General features: G+C 38.1%; 1 protein-coding gene across 1 annotated transcript in view; it reads left to right on the plus strand.

The window, feature by feature from the left end:
• Positions 1-19,305, plus strand: part of LOC124545787 (SANT and BTB domain regulator of class switch recombination) — a 133,005-nt gene extending 113,700 nt beyond the window's left edge. Inside the window, exons 10-11 of the mRNA XM_047124734.1 lie at positions 8,343-8,536; positions 19,127-19,305. Coding sequence (XP_046980690.1) covers positions 8,343-8,536; positions 19,127-19,305 — 373 coding nt within the window. The remainder of the gene's footprint in view (positions 1-8,342; positions 8,537-19,126) is intronic.
• The last annotated feature ends 5,567 nt before the right edge of the window (positions 19,306-24,872 follow it).

The following is a 24,872-nucleotide window of genomic DNA, read 5'->3' on the forward strand; positions in this document are numbered from 1 at the left end:
TATAGTGTGTCTTCTCAAAGTTTAATGACGGCGAATTAGCTTTAAACTACTTATTAATGTCAGCAAAAATTTGATTAGCAACTATTTCTAAACCCATACCTGACTTGTTACTTCTTGTAATGGTTGTATCATCTGCAAACAAAACAAACTTAGCATCTGGCATTGTAACAGATGAGAGGTCATTAACGTGCACAGGAAAAAGCAGTGGACCCACAATGTAACCTTGAGGAACATCACATGTAATTAATTCCCAGTCAGATGAAGACTGATTGCTTACTGCATAGGTATTTCACAACGACATCCTTTGTTTACTGTAGACTCAAACCATTTCGCACTATTGCTGGTGACAGCATAATAATCTAATTTACTTAAGAGAATGCTGTGGTTCACCAGTCAAAGGCTTTTGACAGGTCACCGAAAATGCCAGTAGCCTCTAATTTATAACCTAATGAATTAAGTACATTCTCACTGTAAGTGTAAATAGCTTTCTCTGTATCAGAACCCTTCAGAAATACAAACTGTGACTTGGACAATATATTATTTGCAGTCAGATGCTTAAGGAGATGCTTGAACACAACCTTTTCAAATGTTGTTGAGAAAGCCAGCAAAAGTGAAATTGGTACATAGTATGATGGTATCTCTTTATCCCCCTTCTTGTAAAGAGGCTTAACTTCAGCATATCTTAGCCAGACTGGAAATGTTCCACTGATAAGAGATTGATTACCCAAATAACAAGACAGAACTCAACTTGCATGAGCACTCTTTGATTAACATTGTTGATATGTTATCATACCCACTGGAATACTTATATTTTAAGGATTTTATGATGGATGCTACTTCTTTGGGAGATGTGAGTGTGATTTCCATATTACTGAAGTTATTTTTAAAGACTGGTCTCAGATACTCCATTGCACTGTTCACCGAACCTGATAACTCCAAGCTGTCACTAACAGAAATGAAGTACTTGTTACCAAAGTCTCATTTATTTTTAGAGCTATCTGTTCCTGTTCCTTTTTGGCCCCACCTGTCTCTGTCTTCACAATATCCCATACAGGTTTTATTTTGTTACTGATGTAATGATCTTTTTCTCATAATAAAGCTGCTACGATTTCTGGATTACGTGCTTCAATATTTTGCGGTATTGTTTGTAATAAATTACAATTCTAACATCAGAGCTATTCCTAGATAATACATACAGTCTCCTTTTTGTCTTACATGATATCTTTATTCCTTGTGTAATCCACAGTTTATTTCTTGACTTCTGTATGATTTGAGTTACCTTTAGGGAAAAACAATTTTCAAAAGTGGAAGCAACTTTATTAATGAATGCTTTGTATTTTCCATTTGAGTCAGATGTATTGTAAACATCTATCCAGTTCATGTCTTTGAGCAATTTCCTGAATTTCTCAATTTTTGACTTATTTATTACCCTCCTGTACTCAGATTTAATAGATTTTTTATCCTGACAAGTTTCATAATTTAACACCAGATGCTGCGTGTCATGATTTCTATTGGTTTTGTGGTATGACTTTTTTCCCTTGATTTGTCTACAAAGATATTATTAATAGCAGTCTCAGAGCATTTACATATCCTGGTAGCAAAGTTCACAGTAGCAACTACATTGAATGATAGTGTTACTGACTGCAATATTTGTTCACTGACAGAGAATTTCAATAAATCCACATTAAAATCCCCAACAACCACTATTTCCTTGTTTTTTGCTATGAGATGGGACAGCGGAGCTTCCAAATTTTTGATGAAAAGATTAAAATTTCCTGAAGGTGATCTGTATATAACTACTATTATAAAGGACTTATTATGAAATACTACTTCTGTTGCACAAGCTTCTAAGTGCTGCTCTGAGCAAAATTTATTACTATCAATATTCTTGAAATAAAAACAGTTTCTGACAAATATGGCAACTCCTCCTTTCTCCATATTTTCTCTAGAGAAATAAGATGCTAACTTGAATCCTGAAACATTTAACACATCTATACCAGCACTCACATGATGTAGAGCCCTGGTAATTCAAGTCCCAGTATTTTGAGGTTCCATGTAATTCGAGCTGGTCTTAAGGAAATTAAAATTTTACATAAATCTAGAGTAAAAACCCATTTTCATTGCCTGCATTTATCTTTTCTTACTCTTTTTTTGTCAATTCTTCAAAATAACTGGGATCTCCTGAATATCAATTGTAAATGGCAAACATATTGTTAACCCTATTGTTGTGCCTACTCAGAAGTTATGGTCATTAAGATACAGTATGCCTGAGTAACAATACAGTGAACGTTTTACAACATTGGCTGTCCACTGTTGTAAGTACTGTGGTTGGTTGTGTAGTAATATCTATACTGCAGTGAGCCCACTTGTCATGTTAATTTTAGAATGTTGTATGTGTGTTCAGTCTACTGTACATATGTAACTTAATTCACAGTTATAATGAGTGGTAGGAGTAAGAGAAAATTTGTGCCATTGAATGTGAAACTGGAGGCTTTGAAAAGAGCAGACAAAGGAGAAACATTAAAAAAACATAATGCTAAGTATGGAGTCAGTGAAGTGACAGGTGGAGATTGGCATAGAAATGGAGACAAAATTATGAAGTTTTTTGCTTGAATGGAAGCAAATGAAGAAATCTGAGTATGAAAAAATGAATGAAGCTTTGTTCACTTGGATTACTTAACAAAGACAAAAAGGACATCCAATTTCAGGGCCTATTCTGCAAGAAAAAGCTGTGTTTATTAGAGTGGGTTAATGGAAGGTGAGGAAGATTTTACTGCAAATTCGGGTTGGTTGGATAGGTGGAAGAAGCTATACGGTATAAGGCAGCTTGAAATTTGCAGTGAAAAACTTTCCACAGATTCTCAGAATGTTACACAATTTTGTGAGAAATTAAGAAAAATTATACGAGAAGAAAATCATACTCTTGATTTAACTGTGCAACTGTGACAAAACCGGGGTAAATTATAAAATGCTCCCGTCTAAAACTGTAGCCTCAAAAGAAGTAAAGGCTGCACTGGATACAAAAAAATGAAAGAGAGATTAACAGTTCTTGCTGCACTGAATGCAAGTAGAGACCATACACTGAACCAGCTGGTAGTAAGGAACTCCGCTAAGCCTAGAGCTTTAAAAAATATCACTGCTTCTGCACTGTCTGTTACATATGTCCACCAAAAATCTGCTTGGATGGACAAAAATATTTTTTAAGAAGCAGCTTTTCAAAGATTTTGCTCCAGAGACCAAAAGATAACTAAATAAAAAGTGCTTACCTTCCAAAGCAGTCTTAATGCTTGACAACACTGGTTCACACACTAATGAATAAGAGTGATAGTGTGATGGTATTCACATGTTCTTCTTACTCCTTAATGTGACAAGTTTAATGAAGCCTATGGACCAAGGCATTTTACAGTGCTTGAAAAAAAAGGTATCGTCATTGTTTGCTTGAAACGCTTCTACAGAGAACAGGAGATGAAGGCATCATCAAAGAATTTCTACTAAGAAACTATGATAGAAGGCGTAGTTTACTGGACAGCTAATTCATGATCTGAAATAAAGGCAAAGAACTAAAAAAGTCTTGGAACCAGATTTTATGGAATGAAATTGATAGATACCTATATTACAGATGAAACTGGCCTACTGGCAGAACATATGATAAAGCTTGCTGGATGCAAAAAGGTGAATGTGAGTGATATTTCAGAATGGATGAACAGTGATGAACAGTTTGAAGTGACTGATCTTGCAATTGTTGGAATGGTTAGTGAACCTGCTGAAGAGAGTGATGATGAGGAATTGACTGAAGAAATTGTGCCAATGATCACTCACACCAAGTGTTCGGAAGCACTAGATGGGGCATTGCATTATATCGAGCAGCAAATGGAAGCTGATCCAACTGATACCTTGCTTCTTAGAAAATAGTGCAACATTGATGCTAAAAACAAGGTTCTATTTAAAAACAAAGGACTAAAGACAATTTCTTTAAAATGTAACTAATATTTTTGCAACTTAGAAATGTGTGCCCATAATGTACGTATAACACAGGTATGTACTATATTGTTTTTTATTTATTTTTCAGTCATTACTGTGTGCATTAAAAATTTATTCATGTATTCATGATTTACCCATTGATTTTGAGACATTTCTGTATTATCAGAAGTTTTTGCAATTCAAGATAGACTCAGTCCCAATTAGATCAAATAACCGGAGCTCTACTGTATTGATAAATAAATCTGAACAAACCCATTAGCACAAGTAACATCAATATTATCAAGCCCAGAGAGAGTGAGAGACCACAAAGAAGTTCCACACCTCAGTTCATTTGTACAGGAAAGTTTCCCTGTCCAAAAATTGATCCTGCTCAACTTCGTTATTTCCAGAATTCTATATTATTGTCATTGTAGTTGCCAAAATAGTCCTCCCTTGAAATGCTGAGCACTATGGAAATGCATGGGCTGGAGTACTAAAAATGTGGTGTATTATAAATCCAGAAACGTATGAATCCAGAGAGAAACACATGAAGAGATAATATCAATACTTGGTGGGGGCAAAAAAAAAAAAAAAAAAAAAAAAAAAAAAAAAAAAAAAAAAAAAAAAAAAAAAAAAAAAAAAACAACCTTAATACCCATTCAGGAAAAGAAAAAAAGAAAACCTCTGTAGATTATGTAATGATACACTCACAATACTGCTTCACGAGTCACGTAAGTGGACATCCACACCATTTTGTCACAATAATGTAATAAAAAGAAAGAACACATACACTAGTCACCGTAAGGTGTAATATAGCACTTAGGGCTATTCTATCACGTAATCCACCAAATAGGCCAGTGGACTGCACCAGCATCCACAGCATGACCGGGTTGTGTCCACAGTCTCCACAGTGTGAGCATGATCTGGAGTTGACAGCTGCTGCTGCACATAGTGTGAATTCCTGGAGGCATCTTACACATCTTGGCGTATCAGTCTATGTGGGCCTGAATATGGCAGTTGGAGAGCAGGCCTTACAGTATCAACCCATGACATCATAAAATCGCAGTTCTGCAGTTTTTTATGTACAAAAACTCGTGAAACACCATGTGATCTCAGGGGAGGAGCGTGGATATTGGAAAAATGAAGTTTCACATGTCCAGTAATTCCAAAAACTCCCCAGAATCTGGTAAGGTTGCTGGCTGGGTGAACTCTGCTGGAAGTTTTAGAGCTTGTCCATACAGAATTTCTGCTAATGATGCTTGTAAATCTTCTTTGATTGCTGATATGACTCCTAAGGAGCCAAAGGCAGAGATTTGTACCACTAGCTCTCATGACACATTAATGCCACCTATAACATGTAGTGCCACAGCTCTACCAGCCCATTGCTTTGGGGGTTATAAACTGTGGTTCTAAAGCATTTCACTCCACATATTTGCCAACTCAAATAGTCAGCTTGGATGGGTTGTGGTGAACACTGGGCAACCAAAGCAAGCCATCACAGTTTCACTGTGGACTCAGCTGTAATGTTGGGTAATAGACTGGCTTCTACACATGTTTTCCCTCTGTCAATGGCAGTTGGGATGTATTTAAATTGCCCCAATATTGGAATGAGGCCAATCAAATCCAGGCGAACATGCTGTAAAAGGCCAGCTGGAACATAGACTGTGCCTAAGGATGGGTCTGCATGTCTTTCTATTTTGCTCTTTTGATCTTCTAAACAAACTTGAGTTCAAAGTTTGTAATGTTTTTTCATGTTTGGCCATGAGAAACATTCTGTCACTAGTCTGTTAGATGGGCATATTGCCAGACGTGATGATCTCTGCTATTTCTCAAAGATGGTTTGTCTATACTTTGTTATAACTTCCTTTGCATGCTGTGTGGTTCTTTAATAGGTACAGGAGCAAGGAATAGATGCTGTTCATGAACATAGAATCCAGATATTAATTTATTCTATATCCAACATCAAATAGTAAAAAGAATACATAACTTTGTTGCTGTAATTGCTGTGTCAGTTGTTAACAGTACATTTGAGTGCAGAAATATATACAGATAAAAAAAATTATAAATCTGTCACTCTTTACTACAATGTCCATTCAGAAGATGTCGAGCCCTGACCACTATGAAAATCTGTACATATTATTCAACTGGCAAACACACAAAGTGGTGTCAGTTCACAAGTTCACAAATGCTCAAACTTAAGTACACCTGTCACTGAAGCTCCAGAGAGGGAATGCTGTCATCTCAGTGGCAGCAGCATAATCGTTCTTAGCAGTGCCCTTGCGCCATGGTGGTGGCAACTGTAGGAAGTGTTGCAATGCAAATGGTGGTGGGCATATTTGAAAGTGTGGCTGACTGGGGATCATATCCCTGTGGAAGACCAGGGTGCAATACCTGCTCAATCCACCTACCCATCATTTCTTACCCCAGCCCTGTAGCACTCTTATCCTACCCCATCAGAGGCAGGGCCACTTGTTAAAGCAGCCAGCCCAGGCCACCTGTGAAAGCAGCCATGCCATATACCAACTATGCTGCAATCACTGCACAGCTTTTTATGTTGGTATGACAACCAACCTGGTTTTCCTGTAGACAAATGCTGTTCTGTCTGTGTACATTCTTACAGAGCCCGTAACTCATATAGCTCCATCACTCTGTCCATGTCATTCAGCTGGGCTAGTGGTAATGACTGTGCTATATGTCCATTACAAGAAGACTCACAGTAAAGTGGCTAATGAAGCTGAGTCAATAAAAACACAAGTACATAAGAATAGTACTGACTGATTTCTGGTTGTTGCCAATGTTTCCTGGCTGTGCACTCTGCTTAGTGTCTCTCCAAATTCAGAAGTGACACTGAGTTTCTCATCTCGGAAATTATATAACTGATTGAGTTTTAAATCGTCTTACTTACTGACACACTGAATGCGCTCTAAAGTTGGCAATGATCAGAAAGAAGTCAGTGATGGTTAAAGCCACTTGAATCAGTACTGATAATCCCAGCAGCTACCATGTCAGGAGTATACTTACAGAAAGCATGTCATTCTTTGGATGATGGGTTTTTAAGTAACAATGCTCTCATGATTTTGTATAGTCAGATGGCACCTGTCCATCTATGAACAAGAGCTTATTGTAAAGTTGTTCCGTGTTCTAAAAATATCACAATGAAAAGTACAGTACATTTTACAGGAAGGATTACCTAGAAAAAACATCCAATTGAATACTGTATTTAATGAAAGCTGACCAAAAATAAATCTGAAATCAAATCCATACCAGTGTTTGAACCATTTTATTCAGGCAATCAAAAAGTTTCAGTTTGAAGGCAATACAGCCCAGAATCAGTATGCCAGTCAGGCAAAATTGCTGTGAGCACTGAGGCAATTATCCCACCATCACAAGGAAGTTGAACATACCTGTTTGGTAAAACACTGTGGCCTGCTACGTGAAGAAGTCCAAAACTGCCTGCCACACATCCTTGTCGAAACAGGAATTGTCAGTCCTTCAAGGCATTTTTCAAGCAACCGAAAGCATGATAATTGCTTGGGGGGAAATCAGTAATACAGGACAGGTGCTCAAGCGCCTCCTATTTCAGTTGGCATAACTTCTGCATTACAGCATTCACAATATGAGGATGTGCATTATCATGAAGCAATAGCACTGCTGGTTGTGCAACATTCTGCAATGGTGGTTTTGACAGACATGCTGCCCCACACACATTCTTCATTATATGATGAATGTCTGCTGGTGTTCATCCTTCAGCAGCCAAGAAAAGAAAAACAGCACACTAGTCCTATTTGGTAATAATGTCACCATAGTTCACATTTCCACATTTACCACAAACATGTCAGAAGGACACAAAGGTAACACTGATCCCTTGCCTATTTGTTAATGCTGATACTCACATCAGAGTCAACTACATTGTATATATGCTGCAGCAGTGCCCTCACATGGAAACTTTTTGAATACTCCTACAAGAAAACAGTTTTCCTCGATGCGCCGATTAGTTACTCTGGGTGAGGGGTGGGTCCACCACTTCACACTAGAAACAAAACAGCAATCAAAGCAGTGAGTAAAACCTATTTAAAGGGAATCTTCTTATTGACTGCATTGCAGGGGTTAAAAAATAGCTGGCAAATATTATGCAATCCAGGGACTATGGTAAAAAATAAGTGCATTTTTTTACCTACAAAAACCCATGGTTGTTCACTGTCAAGCTGAAAACTTTTGTCAGTGTCCTCGTATCTGAGAATTGAGGTATCCTGTGATGTATTCTTCACCTCATATTTTCTATGTTGTTTCTTTCCCAAATACTTCATAGAAGTTGGTTTCTGTTAAAAACAGATGCAATACAAATGGTTATCAGAAAGAGATGACAGACATTATCTTTTCAGACCATCCCAGTGGTTATCAGTGTTGTCAACACGAAACAACCAAGACAATCAACGTGAGTATGAAGAAAGAGCTATGCAGCAAATCTCAACCTTACTAACACGTCGCATGTGTGCAGAAGGAACAGCTATGTTTGGTCGCATGGGAGGAACAGCACATCGACACCATCGATGGAGCCCCCACTCAGTGCCTGCAGGTATTGCTGTTCACCTTCTTGTTGTCTATGAATTATGATGGTGGTGTAAAAGATATGAACTGACATGAATCTGAATATAGTATCCTCTAGATAAAAATTATATTTCAACATAAAATTGATCTGCTGATGCAAGTCTGATCCTGCTCAGGAAAATCATTTCTCACTGCTCTTCTTGTGTCAAAATTATTAAATTGATTCTGCTGTAGAGGAGCACACGTAAGTCCTGGAATCATGAACAAACGTAATACTTCCTCTAACTCAAGCAAAAGTGTTTTGTGTATGATAGTTTCTGATGCATATGTGGGATGTGTCATTGGCAGTGGTATCACATCAGTAGAGTGCAACAAATATTAAAAGAGTAAATAAACAAAAATGAAGAAAGGCACCTGTGGCTGATTAATGTGTGATGCATAGAAACGTTTTACAGGACAGTGACTTTGCTACCTTTTGATTTAAAAGAAGGGGGGTTGTTCTCACTTCTGTTCAAGTGAAAAGATTAGTAGATTTAAATGTTAAGCCATGTCATGAGTTCAACATCTTCATAAGCTCTTCATTTCAACACAGATTGCAAGTAGAGTGTTCTGGTACACATTTTGTGTCTTGTGCTGTCATATACGAAAATGTTTCATATTTAAAAACTCCAGTGTAATCATAGTAGAGCTCTTGTCAGCTTGAAGAATCATAATAGAATAGTAACAATCACAATGAAACTCTGGCCTTCCAGCAACTACAGCAGCATGCACAGTGCCACCTCAAAAAATTCACAACCTGTTCACCTTCTGCTCCTGTCTTAGACTACCAATATCCGCAACCTGTATAACAGTCTCCAAGCCATCTCCACATCCCCTCATAGCTGACAAATGCTGCCTTGCAGACCTTACTGCATTTACCACACCCTACAGAATCAAGGACCTAAACAGCCCTGAGACACTTATATAAACTCTTCCTACAAAAGCCTTCATCTCACAGAAGTGTCATTCATTTCCAAAGGCCTTACCTTTTGCCCCATTACTAATTTCCATCATGGTGGGCTTTTTTTAGACCTTCTCTTTTCATGGTCCTACAGTGAAAACACTTTTGTGCCATCAATCCTATGAATCAGACTCAATGAAAGACCAATGTTAAACCATGCCTGACTCAGTTCACTCCTCCATCCAGCCACAATTCACCTCCACTGTCCACAAATCACTCCTCTTAATATTCCAGAATTTCTTAACCTCAAACCTTGCCTCACCATCATTCCCCAACTGTCTCAACATCAAAACTAACCTCACATCCACAGAACACACCACAATCCATCACATAGAAACTGATCATGACTTGATAATTCTACCTGTCAACAAAGGCTGAACTGCTGTGGTTTTGAACCAGCTAACCTCACATCCACAGAACAAACCACAGTCCATCACCTAGAAACTGATCACGACTTGATAATTCTACCTGTCAACAAAGGCTCCACTGCTGTGGTTTTGAACCACAGGGATTACCTGGCAGAGGAACTCTACCAGCTGCCAGATTCATCCACATAAAAACACTGCCACAGAGACCCTATTTCAGAAATCCAACAAAGGCTCCACTGCTGTGGTTTTGAACCACAGGGATTACCTGGCAGAGGAACTCTACCAGCTGCCAGATTCATCCACATAAAAACACTGCCACAGAGACCCTATTTCAGAAATCCAACAGAATCTCCACTCACTCCTTAAATTCTTAAGCCATCCCAGAACCTCTCCCATGAGTCTATCTCTCTCCTCCCCTTTACTACTCCCAGCACTCTTATCTTCTATGAGATGTGATCAAAAAGTAGTGTGAATTTTTTAATTTTACAGGCTCTGTACATCCGATTTTAAAATTTTTTTATCTTGTTGGTATACATGTTCTTGATGTATGTTTGCATTTTTAGCTGTTTTGAATATCTAGTTTATTGTTAACAATGGAAAAGGTTAGATGTGTTTTCAATTGCTTGTAGAATTTTTACTTTTAAAAAGCATGGATCAAATAATTTCCATTAAATTTTGCTTGAAAAATGGAATAAAATGCAGCACCGCATTCAAAATGTTGACCGTGGATTTCGGTGAGTCTGCTATTAGTAAGACAAGTGTTTATAAATGGCATAAATGTTCCAAAGAGGGTTGAGAAGATGACAACTGCCCTGGACACCCCAACACATCAATTATTGGCAGTAATGTGGAAGAAGTAAAGAAAATGGCTGTGGAAAATTGCCAGATCACTATCAGAGGAGTTGCTAATAATATAGGCATATCCTTTGGCTCATGCCAAGCAATTTTTTCAGATGTTTCGGGCATGAAACGTGTAGCAGTAAAGTTTGTGGTCCAAAATTGTTGAATTTCAATCAAAAATGAAGTCATGTAGATATCGCTCAGGAATTGCTGAGTGAGATCACTAACAATTCACAACTTCTAAAGAAGATTATAACACATGATGAAACATGAGTATACACATATGACACATATGAGCTGGCCAGAGTGGCCGAGCGGTTCTAGGCGCTACAGTCTGGAACCGCGCGACCGCTATGGTCACAGGTTCGAATCCTGCCTTGGGCATGGACGTGTGTGATGTCCTTAGGTTAGTTAGGTTTAAGTAGTTCTAAGTTCTATGGGACTGATGACCTGAGAAGTTAAGTCCCATAGTGCTCAGAGCCATTTGAACCATATATACATATGACGTTGAGACCAAGGCCCAGTCATCCCAATCAGAACTATCAGGAGAGCCAGGACCAAAAAAAATTTGACACGTTAAATCACACATGAAAGTTCTTCAAACGGTTTTCTTTTATAACCATCAGAAAATGCATCATGAATTTGTGCCTTATGGTTGCACAGTCAGTAATGAATACTATCTGGAAGTTATGCACCATTTGCATGAAGCAATCTGAAGACATCTACTAGAACTGTAGCAAAACCACTCATGGAAATTGCATCACGATAATGCTCCTATTCACACCTCAATGCTTCATCATCATTTGTTGGCAAAAAACAAAACCATAATGTTGCCTTAGCCACCATATTCGCCAGACATGGCCTACACAACTTCCTTCTGTTCATTAATCTGAAGAGAACCATGAAAGGACATCATTTTGCTGCCATCGGTGATAAAAAGGAGGAGCTGAACACTATAACAAAAAGTGAGTTCCAGAAGTGCTTTGAAGATTGGAAAAAGCGCTTTTACAATCTTGTTATATCTGAGGGGTATTACTTTGGAGAGAATAAGTTGATGTTGACTGAATAAATAAAAATTCTTTAAGACAAACAAAAATTCCCATGGTTTCTGATCACAACTTGTACATGCTTTGCAAGTCCTTAAACCTAACCACTTTGGGATGCTTCATTGTGGCTGATTACTTTGCAGCCACTGAGACTCTCTCTGCTCTCATGAGTCAACACTTTCAGCCAATTACTCATCACCTACCCTCCAATTTGAAACACAGCAGCCATTTTCTCCACCAACTCTCCACAGTTCCTGTTCCTGCACTCTGCTCACCACTGTTTATGCCACCTCCCTCTACACTAACATCTCTAATGCCAGTGGCCTTGACACTATTGAAAACCATCTCTTGCAATGGATAACTGTCTGCTAACCTGTAACCTCCTTCTTAGTCACCATGGCCAACTATATCCCCATCTGCAATTACTTCTGCTTTGAAGGTTTACCTAAAAGTAAATCTGTGGTACACTAATGGTCACCAGTATGGCACCCTCCAATGACAACCTACTGATGGTCCATCTAGAGAAATCCTTTCATACTAACCATCAGAACCCCAAATCCCTCACCTGTTTCAGATTCATTAATGACATCGTGATCTGGGTTTAGGATGAGGACATCCAATCCACATTGCTGCAGAACGTTAACACTCCCCCTCCCCATTTGCTTTACCGTGTCCTCCTCAATGCAACAAGCTATATTTCTTGCTTTCTCGATGTTGACATCCACCTCAAGGAGGGTTACATCAGTACCTCTGTCCATCTCAAACCGAAAAACCACCAGCAATATCTCTGCTTCAACAGCTGCTATGCCTTTCCAAACAATGAAGCCCTTTCCATACAGCATAACAACCCAAGGCCATCACATCAGTAGTGATCAGGTCATCAGTAGCTCATATCCACATACACCAAGGGTCTCACTGTGGTCTTCAGAGACCAAAATTAACCTCTCAATCTTGCACAAAAACAGAGGAACAGATTTCCCATGGTGTACTCCCACATTCCCACCATCCAGCTCATGACTCAGTACCACCTATGACTGAAGCAACAGAATCACAGTCTCTGCAGGTTCAGCTAGCTCTCACCATGCCCTGAAATGAGGAAGATACTACTTACTATCCTTCCCACCCCTTGGACTGTGGAATTCCGCCACTCACCAAACTTAAGAGTATCCTTGTACATTCTTACTCCAAACCTGCCCCCAACCCCTTGCCTCATGGCTCATATCCCTATAATAGACCTAAATACAAGAGCTGTGCCATATATCCTCCCACCACCACCTACTCCAGTCTGGCTACAGGTATCTACTATTCCATCAAAGGCAGGGCCACGTGTCAAAGCAGTCATATGATCTGCAGACTAAGATGCAACCACTGTGCTACTTTCTACATGGGCATGACAAACAACCTGTCTGTCTCCATGAATGTCCACCAACAAACTGTGGCCAAGAGACAGCTGGACCATGCAGTTGCTGAACATGCTGGCCGACCCAATGTACTTCACTTCAATGACTGCTTCACAGCCTGTGCCATCTGGATGCTTCCTAGCAACACCATCTTGTCTAAAATGCATGGGTGAGAAATTTCCCTGCAATACATTCTATGTTCCCATAACCTCCTTGTTGTCTGTCCATTCCCTTCACTGAACTATCCCCTTCTCTGGTCCCACTCCAGCATGACACAGTCTTCTATCCTGCCATCGCACCCACTAGAATTTTTCACTTTGTCTATTTCTCTCCTTTTACACTCTCTTCCCCCCACCCCCTCAAACTTCCTTTCTGCACCTAGCAGCCCAACCACTTCCACCCATCACATCTCTGCATGCTCCCAGAAGAACCACTAGAACTTCCCCCACCCCTACCCTGCAATCTCTCCACTTCCTCACCCCATCCTCCTCCTTGCCCTCACCACCTACAGACTGCTTCCCCCATCAGGCGCAGTTGCTGTGCGCAGTTGGGCCACTGGCCAGTGACAGTGGCCATGTTTTTGAGAGTTGTTCTTGTATGAATGTGCATGTGTTTTCTACTTTATAAGAAAGCCTTTTGGCCAAAAACTCAAATGTATAGCATCCTCTTTGTTGTGTCAGTCTGCAACTCAGTGTGTCCTCTGTACAGTGAGAAGCAATCTATTGTTTTCATAATATTTCATATTATTTCATCCTGGATTTTCAGTTGTTTGACAGTAGAATAATACCTTTACAAGAATAAAAAGAGAAGCTTAGACTGTGTGGTGTTAGAAACATGTAACAGCTACACACTTTATTAGCTTTGAAGTTACCAGTCTTTTTCTAGTTTAAGTATCCACAAACACACACACACACACACACACACACACACACACACACACACACAGATCAGAAAGTCACTGGAAGACACTATCATGCAGCTTCAGTGACACCAACTATTAAACAGTGGTTGCTCAGCCTAACAGAAGGGGAGGGAGAGTCAGGGTATGTGGCACCTAAGAGGGAGGTCAGATGTACAGCATAAAGAGGGACTGTGAAGTAAGGGGAAGATTGTTAGAGAGGGAGATATCTTGCTCTCAATGGCAATAGCAAAATGAGGACCGTAAAAAGAAGACATGCTCAAAGTAGAAGAGGGTACGTATGGTGAAAAATTGAGTATAAGGCTTGGAATTGGAAAATTACAGGAGAGAAGCAGTGTGGGAAAAGCTAAGAGAATAGACAGGATATTAGTGAAGTTTAAATGCAGGTTTATTGGCCAATAAGCACTATACTGATCTTTCTACTGCCACATCTCTAGAATACTGTATTTACTCGAATCTAAGCTGCACTTTTTTTCCAATTTTTGCAATCCAAAAAACCGCTTGCGGCTTAGAATCGAGTGCAGAGTAAGCGAAAGTTCTGAAAAATGTTGATAGGTGCCGCCACAACTAACTTCTGCCGTCGAATGTATGTAGTGCTACACAGGCATGCTTTGCAGGCACAAAGAGAAATACTGGCGCCAAAACCTCTGCGTCAGTAAAAAAATTAAATAAAAAAGATGGAAGACGAGCTTTTTTTTCTCCGCCCTGAGTTTCGACCACTGCATTTTCATACATTATCCAATGAAGTAAATATAAATTCCTTATTGTTCATCTTCGAATGTAGCAGCATTTCAATGTACTACGAAAATCCGACTGGCAAGACTGTTTGGGATGTTCACCAATAACAAAGATAACGGCACTTATCAGATCAAAGAAAAATAAGCAGTCAATTCAAACCAGATGAAGCATGTGAAAAAGGAAGGGTACCCGTATAAATACGGACAGAGCGCCTGACGCATAACAATGGCTACCTGGTAAAGCTTAACTGCTAAGCTTACGACTCGAACCAAACTACTGTAGCTGTATCGTCATTTATTCGACTTAAATTGTGTCTCATATTACAATGGACCAACTTTGTTTCGATTTGGAGGTGTGGCCTAAAACTTATCCCTCCGCTTGAATTTCGAGTCTCAAATTTCAGGTGCAGCTTAGATTCGGGAAAAATTTTTTCCTTGATTTCGAGTCTCATTTTTCAGGTGTGGCTTAGATTTGAGTGCAGCTTAGATTTGAGTAAATACGGTATCTCAATCACATCCTTCACAAGAGCTTCAACCACCTATCATTGCGATCAGAGATGAGGCATAGCTTACACAAAAATATACCCTCATCAGTTGTAGATGCACCTAGGCACACCATCCCTTATTACAATTCAGTCACAAACATCCCTTATCCTACAAAATTTAGGATCACATGTGGAAGCACCTACATTGTACACCAGCTGTGTTGAAATTATTGTTAGACTCCTATTTGGGAGTGACAACCAACTAGATTTCTATCCACAAGAATGGTCAACACCAAACAATGGCTAACCAAAAATCAATAAAACAGGTGCTGAACACACTGCACACCACAACACCAGTTACTCCAACAACTGGTTCATTTCCCATGCCATTGGGGACCTTCATACTGACACCAGATCCTCTGAGCTATCCGGGTGGGAACTGCCCTTTGAGCATATTCTCCACTCTCACAATCCTAAAGATCTTAATTTCCACTAATCCCCTTCCTGCTTCTTTACTCCAAACTTTCATCTTCTATTATTTCCAATCATACCTTCCCTGTGCAAACCTGTTACTCATCTATCTTCTATATCTACCCTTTCTTCCTCCCATGTCACCTACTCTCACAGTTTTGAGACTGCCATCCTTTAATCCTGATGACTCCCATTACCTCCCTAATCTTTCCTTGCCTAAAAATTCTTACCCCCTTGCTGCACACACCTCTCCTTTTCCCTCAGCTCCTATCAGACTGAGCAACCCCTCTTAAACAACCAGTGTTACCAATTGTTCCAGGTGGATATATTACAGTTGTCTATGAGAGTGTGTAAACATAAACTGGAAAAAGGGTAGTAGTTCAGAAGTTATTAAAGTGACTGTGAAGTTATGTGTTTCTATTCATCATACACCAAAAATGCTTATCATGAAATTCAATGAATGTATCACCTACAATAACATATGGAATGAATTCATGCATTTATTGTTTTCAAGCTTGGGCAGGAACCCTTCAGATAACAACTCTTTGCTGAACATGTGCCCCTGATTTGATTTAAAGTTACTCATCAATTATCATGAGAGTTTTTTTCCATTCTGTATTTCCATTGAACTATTTTGAAGAATCAGAGAATCTCTTAAATACTGGCATCATACTATAAAATTCATCAAGGATATTTATGAGAATAAGAGTGGATGCAGTGGATCAAATTCTCCAGTGGTGCTTTTCAGTTGCAACTTTTTGTCCAAACCAAAGGTTCTAGGATCAGCAACCCAAGTGTCACTACTCACCAAACAAAAAAGAGATTAAGCAGCAGACAGACTAGTAGCCTTAGCAGGCTCAATCAACTAATGAATATGGAGATGCTTCATGAACTCAACTAGGAATATCTGGAGGAAAGATCATGTTCTTCTCATGATACGCTATTGCAAAAATTTAAAGAACTAGCATTTGCAGCTGATGACTCTAGTATGACTATTGTCACCAACACATATCTCAAATAAGAACCACAAAGACAAGATAAGAGAAATTTGGACCCTTACAGAGTCATATAGACAGTCATTTTCCTCTTTGTTCAATTATGAGTGGAACAAGAAAGAGAATGACTTGTTGTGGTACAAGGAACCCTCTACCATGTCCTGTATGGTGGCTGCAGAATATGTATGTAGATGAGCAGATGAAATAATTTATTTCATCTCCATGTTTATACTCAATTTTGAAAAGAATTTTTTATCAGTTAATGTAGATAAATTTTGAACTTTACAATTATCATCATTCATATGATGATCTGCTGCAGGTATTACGTTGTCTGAAATTTCAGTATGTTTTTGTATCACTAAGCAAATTATGTATGAAGTTAAATGTCCTTACATAAATCAAAAGCTTAGCAAGAGCAGTTAGTGTGTCTGAGGAAGAAAGCAGTGAGCCTTCAATATTTGCAAACAGCCTTGTAACTGCTCAAGCTTAACTATTGTGGTGATTTATTCTCATAGTGTCTTATTATAATCCTTCAAAGTATAATTTCCTGTGAGTGAAATTGCTAAATATACTGTTTCACAGTGGATAAATCTGAATTCATTTTAGCTGAATAGATAATGAAGTATTGTAGGAACAGTTTAAATTACAGTCTGCACATCCTACATGTAAGTCATCACAATAGCAGGTTGTTCTTGAAATAGCTTTTGTTTTCCCTTAGTTCTTGTTGTCACTGTTTGATTTTGCAAAAGTTTTTTATCATGTGAACTACACTGTAATTCTATGGGATTAGAAGAAATATTAAATATTGGTCACTCTGTTTCTAGAAAACAAATTGCAGAAAGTTGTCTTCCATGGTGGAGAATAGGAATCATATTTTTTTCTCTTTTCTTTTCTCCTGGCACTTTGTTGTCTTTATGTATGATCTGCCACTAAATTTAAAACCAAACAATGGAAAATCCAGGATGGAATGTAACAATACTATGAAAAGAGTAGTTGCTACTCACCATATAGTGGATATGCTGAGTTGCAGAAAGGCACAACAAAAAGACTGTCAGATAATTATCTTTTTGCCAACAAGCCTTCATCAAAATTAGACAACTTACACACACACTCATGAAAACACAACTCACACACACATGACCACAGTCTCTGTTAGCTGGAGCCAGAGTCCTTAAAGTGTGTGTATGTTGTCTAACTTTGACAAAGGCCTTGTTGGCCAAAAGCTAATTGTATGACAATCTTTTTGTTGTGCCTTTCTGTGACTCACCATCTCTGCTATATGGCATGTCACTAAATATGAGAAATGTAATATTTAATGTAATTGTGTTAGCAAATTAGGCACTGTGTAATATCAGCCTATAGCTTACAATGAAGAGATGGTCACATCATTGCATCCATACAGTTTTTGATACCAAGGTTTTATGGTACTGATATTTGATTTCCAAATGATTATCAAGTAATCAGTTAAGTTGAATTGTACATTTTAAACTCTAGTAACTGAAGATGCAAAACTTTCTTGAAAGTATCACACTGAGGATCTTGTGCAGAAACAAAGTGCTGCTATCTTCACTACAAAGATCATGCTCACAGTCAATGATGCGGAACTATGAAAGCTTATTTTGTGTGCTTATTTTCGTTTTTTTATATCCTACATTATTGTTTCTTGAGAAAACTGTGTGTATTCACAGTGGATAGTCTTACCCCAGGAAAGGTTGATCAGAACAGTCTGCTGGATAGGTTCCAAACCTTGTTTAGACTGCTCTTAAAGGATCTTAGAGTTCTAGATTAGTTGTCCTAAACATGCACACTACCTTATGGAAGATGTGGTTAATATGGACTCATTTCAAAGAATCAGAAGCATTCATTTATAGAACATGAGATAGAAAATTAATTTTAAGTTAGGTATCACTTCCATAACTATTGTACATACAGATATACACTGTTCTACAATTACATTTCAAATGAGAATCTATCAAAACTAAAAATATTGAGCGATAAACCACAGATTTCAAAATCTGTGTTGAGCAGCTTTATGGGCACAGCCCTTTCTGCAGAGCAATTATGTTAGATTAGAGACTTTTGCTGCACAATAAAGCTAGGCAAGTTTGTGTGTTAATATTAATCAGTAGTCTGTGAATTCTATATGTTGTGGCATGTTCTGTGATTGGGGAACTCTGACTTAGACATCTCATGGAAGCTGTGAAATAAGACAAAGAAAATTAAATGAAAGCAGTAAAGTAACTCCATGAGACTCGATACAAAATGAGTGTAAAAATTACAAATAAGGTTCTGCACTATGACTTGACTAGAGAAAACACATGCATTTTGTTACTGCCTGTAACTGTCTAATTTCACAGGAGGAACGTATATTCGGCTCGAGCATGAATGGAAGGAAGCTCACAGTCACAGCCACATCCATGGTTGCCAGGCTGGTAGCAGTGGACGCCAGCGAACTAATGTCAGCAGTACATCTGCAACAGCTAGTTGCACAGGCATGTCTATGTCCGCCCGACATCGTGTTCGAGGGCGCAGATGATACCCAGAGGGCAGGTTCAGTGCCACCAGTCCTGCATTCGTAAATCTTGAGCCTGTCTGCATATGTTCATTTGCATCAGTGCCTTTTACATCCAGGCAGTATCAGAAAAGTGCTAGTGACAACTGTTGTGTCTGCCTGCATACTCGTGGAGACAGCAATAGGAATTCACTGTGACATGGTATTTCTACTTCTGTGCTTCAGATCAGGCCATACTCAAGTTCTACCTCAAAAAAATCCTGTCAGACAGTAAAAATTGCTGTCTTATTTTTCTGAAACAGCTGAATTCACAGAATGATTAAGTGAAATGTAATTTTTATACTGTTCTCTTAGAACTGGCTCAAATGATATAAAAAATAGAAAAATATTCTAATATGGTATAAACAGGTAGTAGTTACTCCTACGAGGTAATCAGCCAATATACTTGTTTATCTCTCAAGTATTCAATTTTCACAAAACAGTCATACATTGGAAACTAATGTTTGTTTAAATTAGGGGTTACTCAGCTTCCTTTAATGCAATGGATGTAGATTACTCAATTTACATTATAACAAATAAATAGAACACCCAACAAGGTTTAGTTTACAACAAGCAAAGCAGTTATTGTTGCATTATAAAACAAAGTGCATTAGAATAGGACTCATATGCTGAATGTCAGTTTCTTTATGATTAATTTTTTTATATAGTTTATCTGAAATTTGTTACTGTTCATTTGTTGCCATGTTACATTAATGGTTGTAAAAAGTTATTGTATCTAGATTTGTGACAAAAAGTATAAGACATTGTTATGTTTTATTTAACATTTATGTGATTTTACTGATCATATATTGGAAGAAAATTATAAACAAGCAGTCAGTGTTTTATAAAGGCTTATTCATTTGTCTCCTTGCATAGCTGAGTGGTTAGTGGGTTGACTGCCATGTGGAGAACCCATGTACAGTTCCCAGAACTATCAAGGACTTTTCCTTGGTAGGAAGATTGCAGTAGGGTGCACTTAGTCTTGTGAGATTACTTGAGGAGCTACGTGAATTACAAGTAGTGGCTCCAAGGTCTAGAAAGCAGGCATATACAGGAAGGGTAGTGTGCCTGATCCTGTGTCATCCTGAACTGCATTCAAATTATGCTGTAATGCAGAGGATAATACATTAGCCAGTCATCACATGGTCCTCAGGGTCTGATTGTCATGACTTGCATAGAGAAATAAATCTTTATAAAGCAGAGACTGCTGACTTTTCATCCAGAGTAGGACAGCAGTTATTACCTTTTTAAAGGCATGTTATATGGTAGTCTTGAAACACTTGTTTACTGTTACTGGATGACAATAATCTTACAGAAGTATGTGTATGAGCTGTTTGTTTTTATTGTAATAAGTCACTATGTTCAAGAAACATAAGTAATTTGCCAATCTTCCTTAGATGACTTTGATGAGTTAAGTTGTAACTTAAATTCTCATATATGGAAAAGGCATGAGTATGAGTATGATATGTTCTGATTGTAGACTGTTAACAAATGTTGTCAGATGAGTTACACCATATCAAATGAATTATTTGTAGCAATTCTCTGATGCTTACATAATGAATAAGCAAATCAGTGACATCACCATCCAGCTCTAATCTGAACTCTTTATGTATTTTTTTTTAGTTTTTATTTGATAATGATTCCAGACAGATGCAATATGCATATAATTTGTTCCTTCACACTGCATCTGCATGATCATTAAGTTACTTCCAAACTTACATACCAATGAAACGGCAAACTATCACTTATTGTAGAACTTGTTGAAGCATAAAAGTCCAACCAAACATTTCGCATATTACTGTGCACTGTAACTATAATGATAGTCTGTCGGATGTAGATTTAAGTAGGACTAATTCCTTGTTAAGATTGTTTGAGCAACCTATTAATCTTTCTTATATGTGTCAATGAGGTCTGTCTACTAATATCTACAGTTTATGTGAATAATGGTATTAACACTGCCCTGGAAATTCCCATTCATCCATTATCAATCACAATAACTGAGAGACAGTCCCTAATTTTGGTCAACATATGTTACACTTGGTTAATGTTGCCTGTTGTTATGCTTGTTGATGGCCCCAGAAAAGTAACATTGTCAATGTCGATACAATAGTACAAACATAAAAAAAATTAAGAGTAAGTGTTTACCTCTATAACAACTGTTGTCTGAAATGGTCTTTACTGTGTGTTCTTTCCTTTTTGAATGTGTATGTATTTTTTCTGAACCATCATACCATATGTTTCTAAATACAATATATACACTGATTGACAGTTGCTAAGGAACAGAGGCATTATTGGATAGGAATAATCACAGGCAATAATGACTGACGTGAAACATGGTTCATATGTAATAGAGGTGGTGTGATGTATTTGTAACAAAAAATGACACAGATTTCACCACATGGGAAAGCAGGATAATGGACAAAAATAACATTTATGGCTAAGATGGGTCAGACTTCCAACATAAAGGTGAATATTGCACTCTCAGTAAGAAATATGTCCTCCTCAGGCACTAACGCACATTTTGCACCTGTTAATCATGCTGGCTACCAAACTGCTGAGATGTTCTTGGGGATATTGTCCCACTTCACTCACAAGGCAGTTTTGAAATCTTGGGCAGTTTGGGGAGGGGATGTTCATTGAGAAACATGTGTGCCAAGAGCATCCCATAAATGCTCTACAGAGTTCAGGTCCATGGAGTACACAGGACACTCCTATTTTCAGTACCTCTACTTTCTAGAGTGTCCAAGGCCTCAGCAGCCATGTGTGGGCAGGCATTGTCATCCATAAACAGAAAGTTGGGACCTGCCACACTCCTAAACAGACAGATATGATCCAGAATAATCTCCCTGCAATACTGTAATGCTGTAAAAGTACCTCGATCAAAGATATGTGCATAATGCCTGTCCACACCATAACACTTAGGCCATACAAATGATGTTCATGAACATTCTTAAGTGTGTGATGTGTTCTGCTTTCCCTCCACACTAACTGGTGGGCAGAATCATTTGCACAGTGAAGCAGGATTCATCAGATAACATCACTTAGGACCACTGTTGCTGATCCTGACCAACATGCTCCCTGCACCAATGAACTCTGTCTCAATGATGGCATGGTTGAAATGAGATGCATTTAACAGGCTTCTGAGCATATAAATCAGCCTGATTTAATCACTGCAAAATTGTTGTGGCAGAGAAACTTGTAACAGTGGCAGTTGCAAGGTCTGCAGCGATCTGCCTAGGAGTGAGATGTCTGTTCCTTTTCGCCACTAGGGCTACATGTCAATACTCTTGTGGTGTGGTGGTCCACCTATGAGCGCTGGCAGGCTTTTACTGGCATTTCCACCTTCAGAGGCCTGTTTTAATCATGACACTTTTTGACACACACATTACTGTAGTCACAGTAGTAACACTTTGACCAGCTTTGAGCCATCCAACTACTCATCCATGATCTTAAGCATTCAAATGATGTCAGTTTTAGAAGGTTATGTAGAAGGGAAAAGGAAGCGAGGAAGGAAAAGATTCCAGATACTGGATGACATGATGGACGGTACAACATACAGCAGCCTTAAGAAGGAAGCAATGGATCGCAGAAAATGGAGAGGCAAAGGACCTGCTAATATAGCAGATAACTGATGATGATGTCTTGCAGACATATTGCTGTACCACAAAGAATGTTGCACTAATCTGTTCCACAACAACCTTCGGCAAACATCTCATGAACTGTCAAATGCCCATGGTGAGTTCGTGTACAAGCTTTGCTGCAGTTAACACATCCTGCCCTCTACATATCCTTTTACTATCGTTGGTTGGATGTTCTGTACCAATTATCGGTTGTCCTGCAACAATTGGCAGTTGTTCCTTAGCAAGTGTCAGTTGCTCCTTAGCAACTGTCATATTTGTGTGTTCATTAGGAATGTATATGCAGTTATGTTTAAGTATCACAATTTTCAGAGTTAGTGAAGGAAATACTGTTATTAAGATAGCAAACCCTCACATCCCAAAAGTACATATTTTGTAGGAAACTAAAAAAAACACAATTTTTTTAATTGATGCAAGTAATACTACTTTAAAGAAATGTTGATTCATAATCTAAAGTAAAAGTTATCTGCTGCACACTTTGTTTGGAAATTTTTATGGTATTTATGACCTTATTAACTAAGATACATACTTTTACAACAAAACATCGTTAGCATGCAACAAGTTTTGAGTTTCTGCTCTCAGATAGTTTTTAATGTTAGTAATAGAACTGATTGTACAAACACATAAAATAATTTTAGTTTGAGTTTTTTCATTTTTCACACAAAAATAAAAGTTAGGGGAAAGTTCTTTGTGTTTTTCCTACAATTTGCTTGACATAATTTGTAAAAAAGACCACCGTAAAAAGGATGATAATCTCTTGGAATAAATGATTTTTGAGACAGTAAATCACAATAGTTACATGCACAAATTGTAGCTGGCCTAGTGCACAGGATTTTTATATTCCTAGTGACTGTGTTGGGAGTAATTTCCAATTCTCTTTAAAAAACTAGTTTACATTCGATACCTCACAGATGGATTATACCTCACAGCTGATATGTCTGTAACCCTTGTGTCTCCTATTCCCTGGATGAATGGATTTGTTGTACAGAACTTCAGATAAATCTGTAAAAAAATCCTGAGGTACATACATTACTTTAAATTGGTTCTGTTTGCCACATCTTACTTCCTATATCACATCAACACAATTAGCCAGGGGATAGAGCACCTGTTTCTCTTTCTTTATTTAGTTGTGGCATGCACTCTACTGCATTCGATTTGGGTGTGTCTAAGTAAATATTTTTGAATTATTGTCATACTATTTGCTACACTTTCATGCTGAAACACATTTGAGAGAAGTACTCATACATTTTGATTCTGAGCACAACACCAATCATTATAAAATATTTTATTTTTATTTTTGTCACAGTCTTTTATTTCTGTGTCTAAGAAAATTTTGTAATGAAAGTTGCAAACACATTAGCATATAACCCTCCTTCTCTTTCATGCCAAATATACTATACCACTGAACTATCCTCTAAATTATAAACAGTGAAATTGTGACACACCAGTTCCTACTTAACATAAAAACAACTGGCCTAGGTTCCAGTAGCTAACTGCAATGCATAAACATCCATTGTATATGTACAACACTGTCCTGTTTCATCCATCTTTTGACCATTTAATTTCTCTGGTCTTGCCCTTTCTTTATTCACTTGGTGAGCACTGAACTGACTCTCTGAAATATTGTGTAACTCATAAGAAAAACAAGGATCACATTTCTCTTTCTTGGGACAGAGTAAAAATGTTGTGTTCATTTATTTCTTTTACAAGCAAATCTTTTGCAGCAATTGGTTCAGTATTGTTACTAATGCAACTGTTTTCAAATTCTCTGTGCAGTTCATTAAATATAAAAAAAAAAAAAAAAAAAAAAAATAGGCTCCAAATAAAGCTGCGAAGTAGATGCTCAGCCATAATGAGATGACAACTTTTGAATTTTATCTAAAAATTTATAAACATTTCCCTGCAATGCATTAC

This window comes from Schistocerca americana, chromosome 8 (assembly GCF_021461395.2).
Source record: "Schistocerca americana isolate TAMUIC-IGC-003095 chromosome 8, iqSchAmer2.1, whole genome shotgun sequence".
NCBI lineage: Eukaryota > Metazoa > Arthropoda > Insecta > Orthoptera > Acrididae > Schistocerca > Schistocerca americana.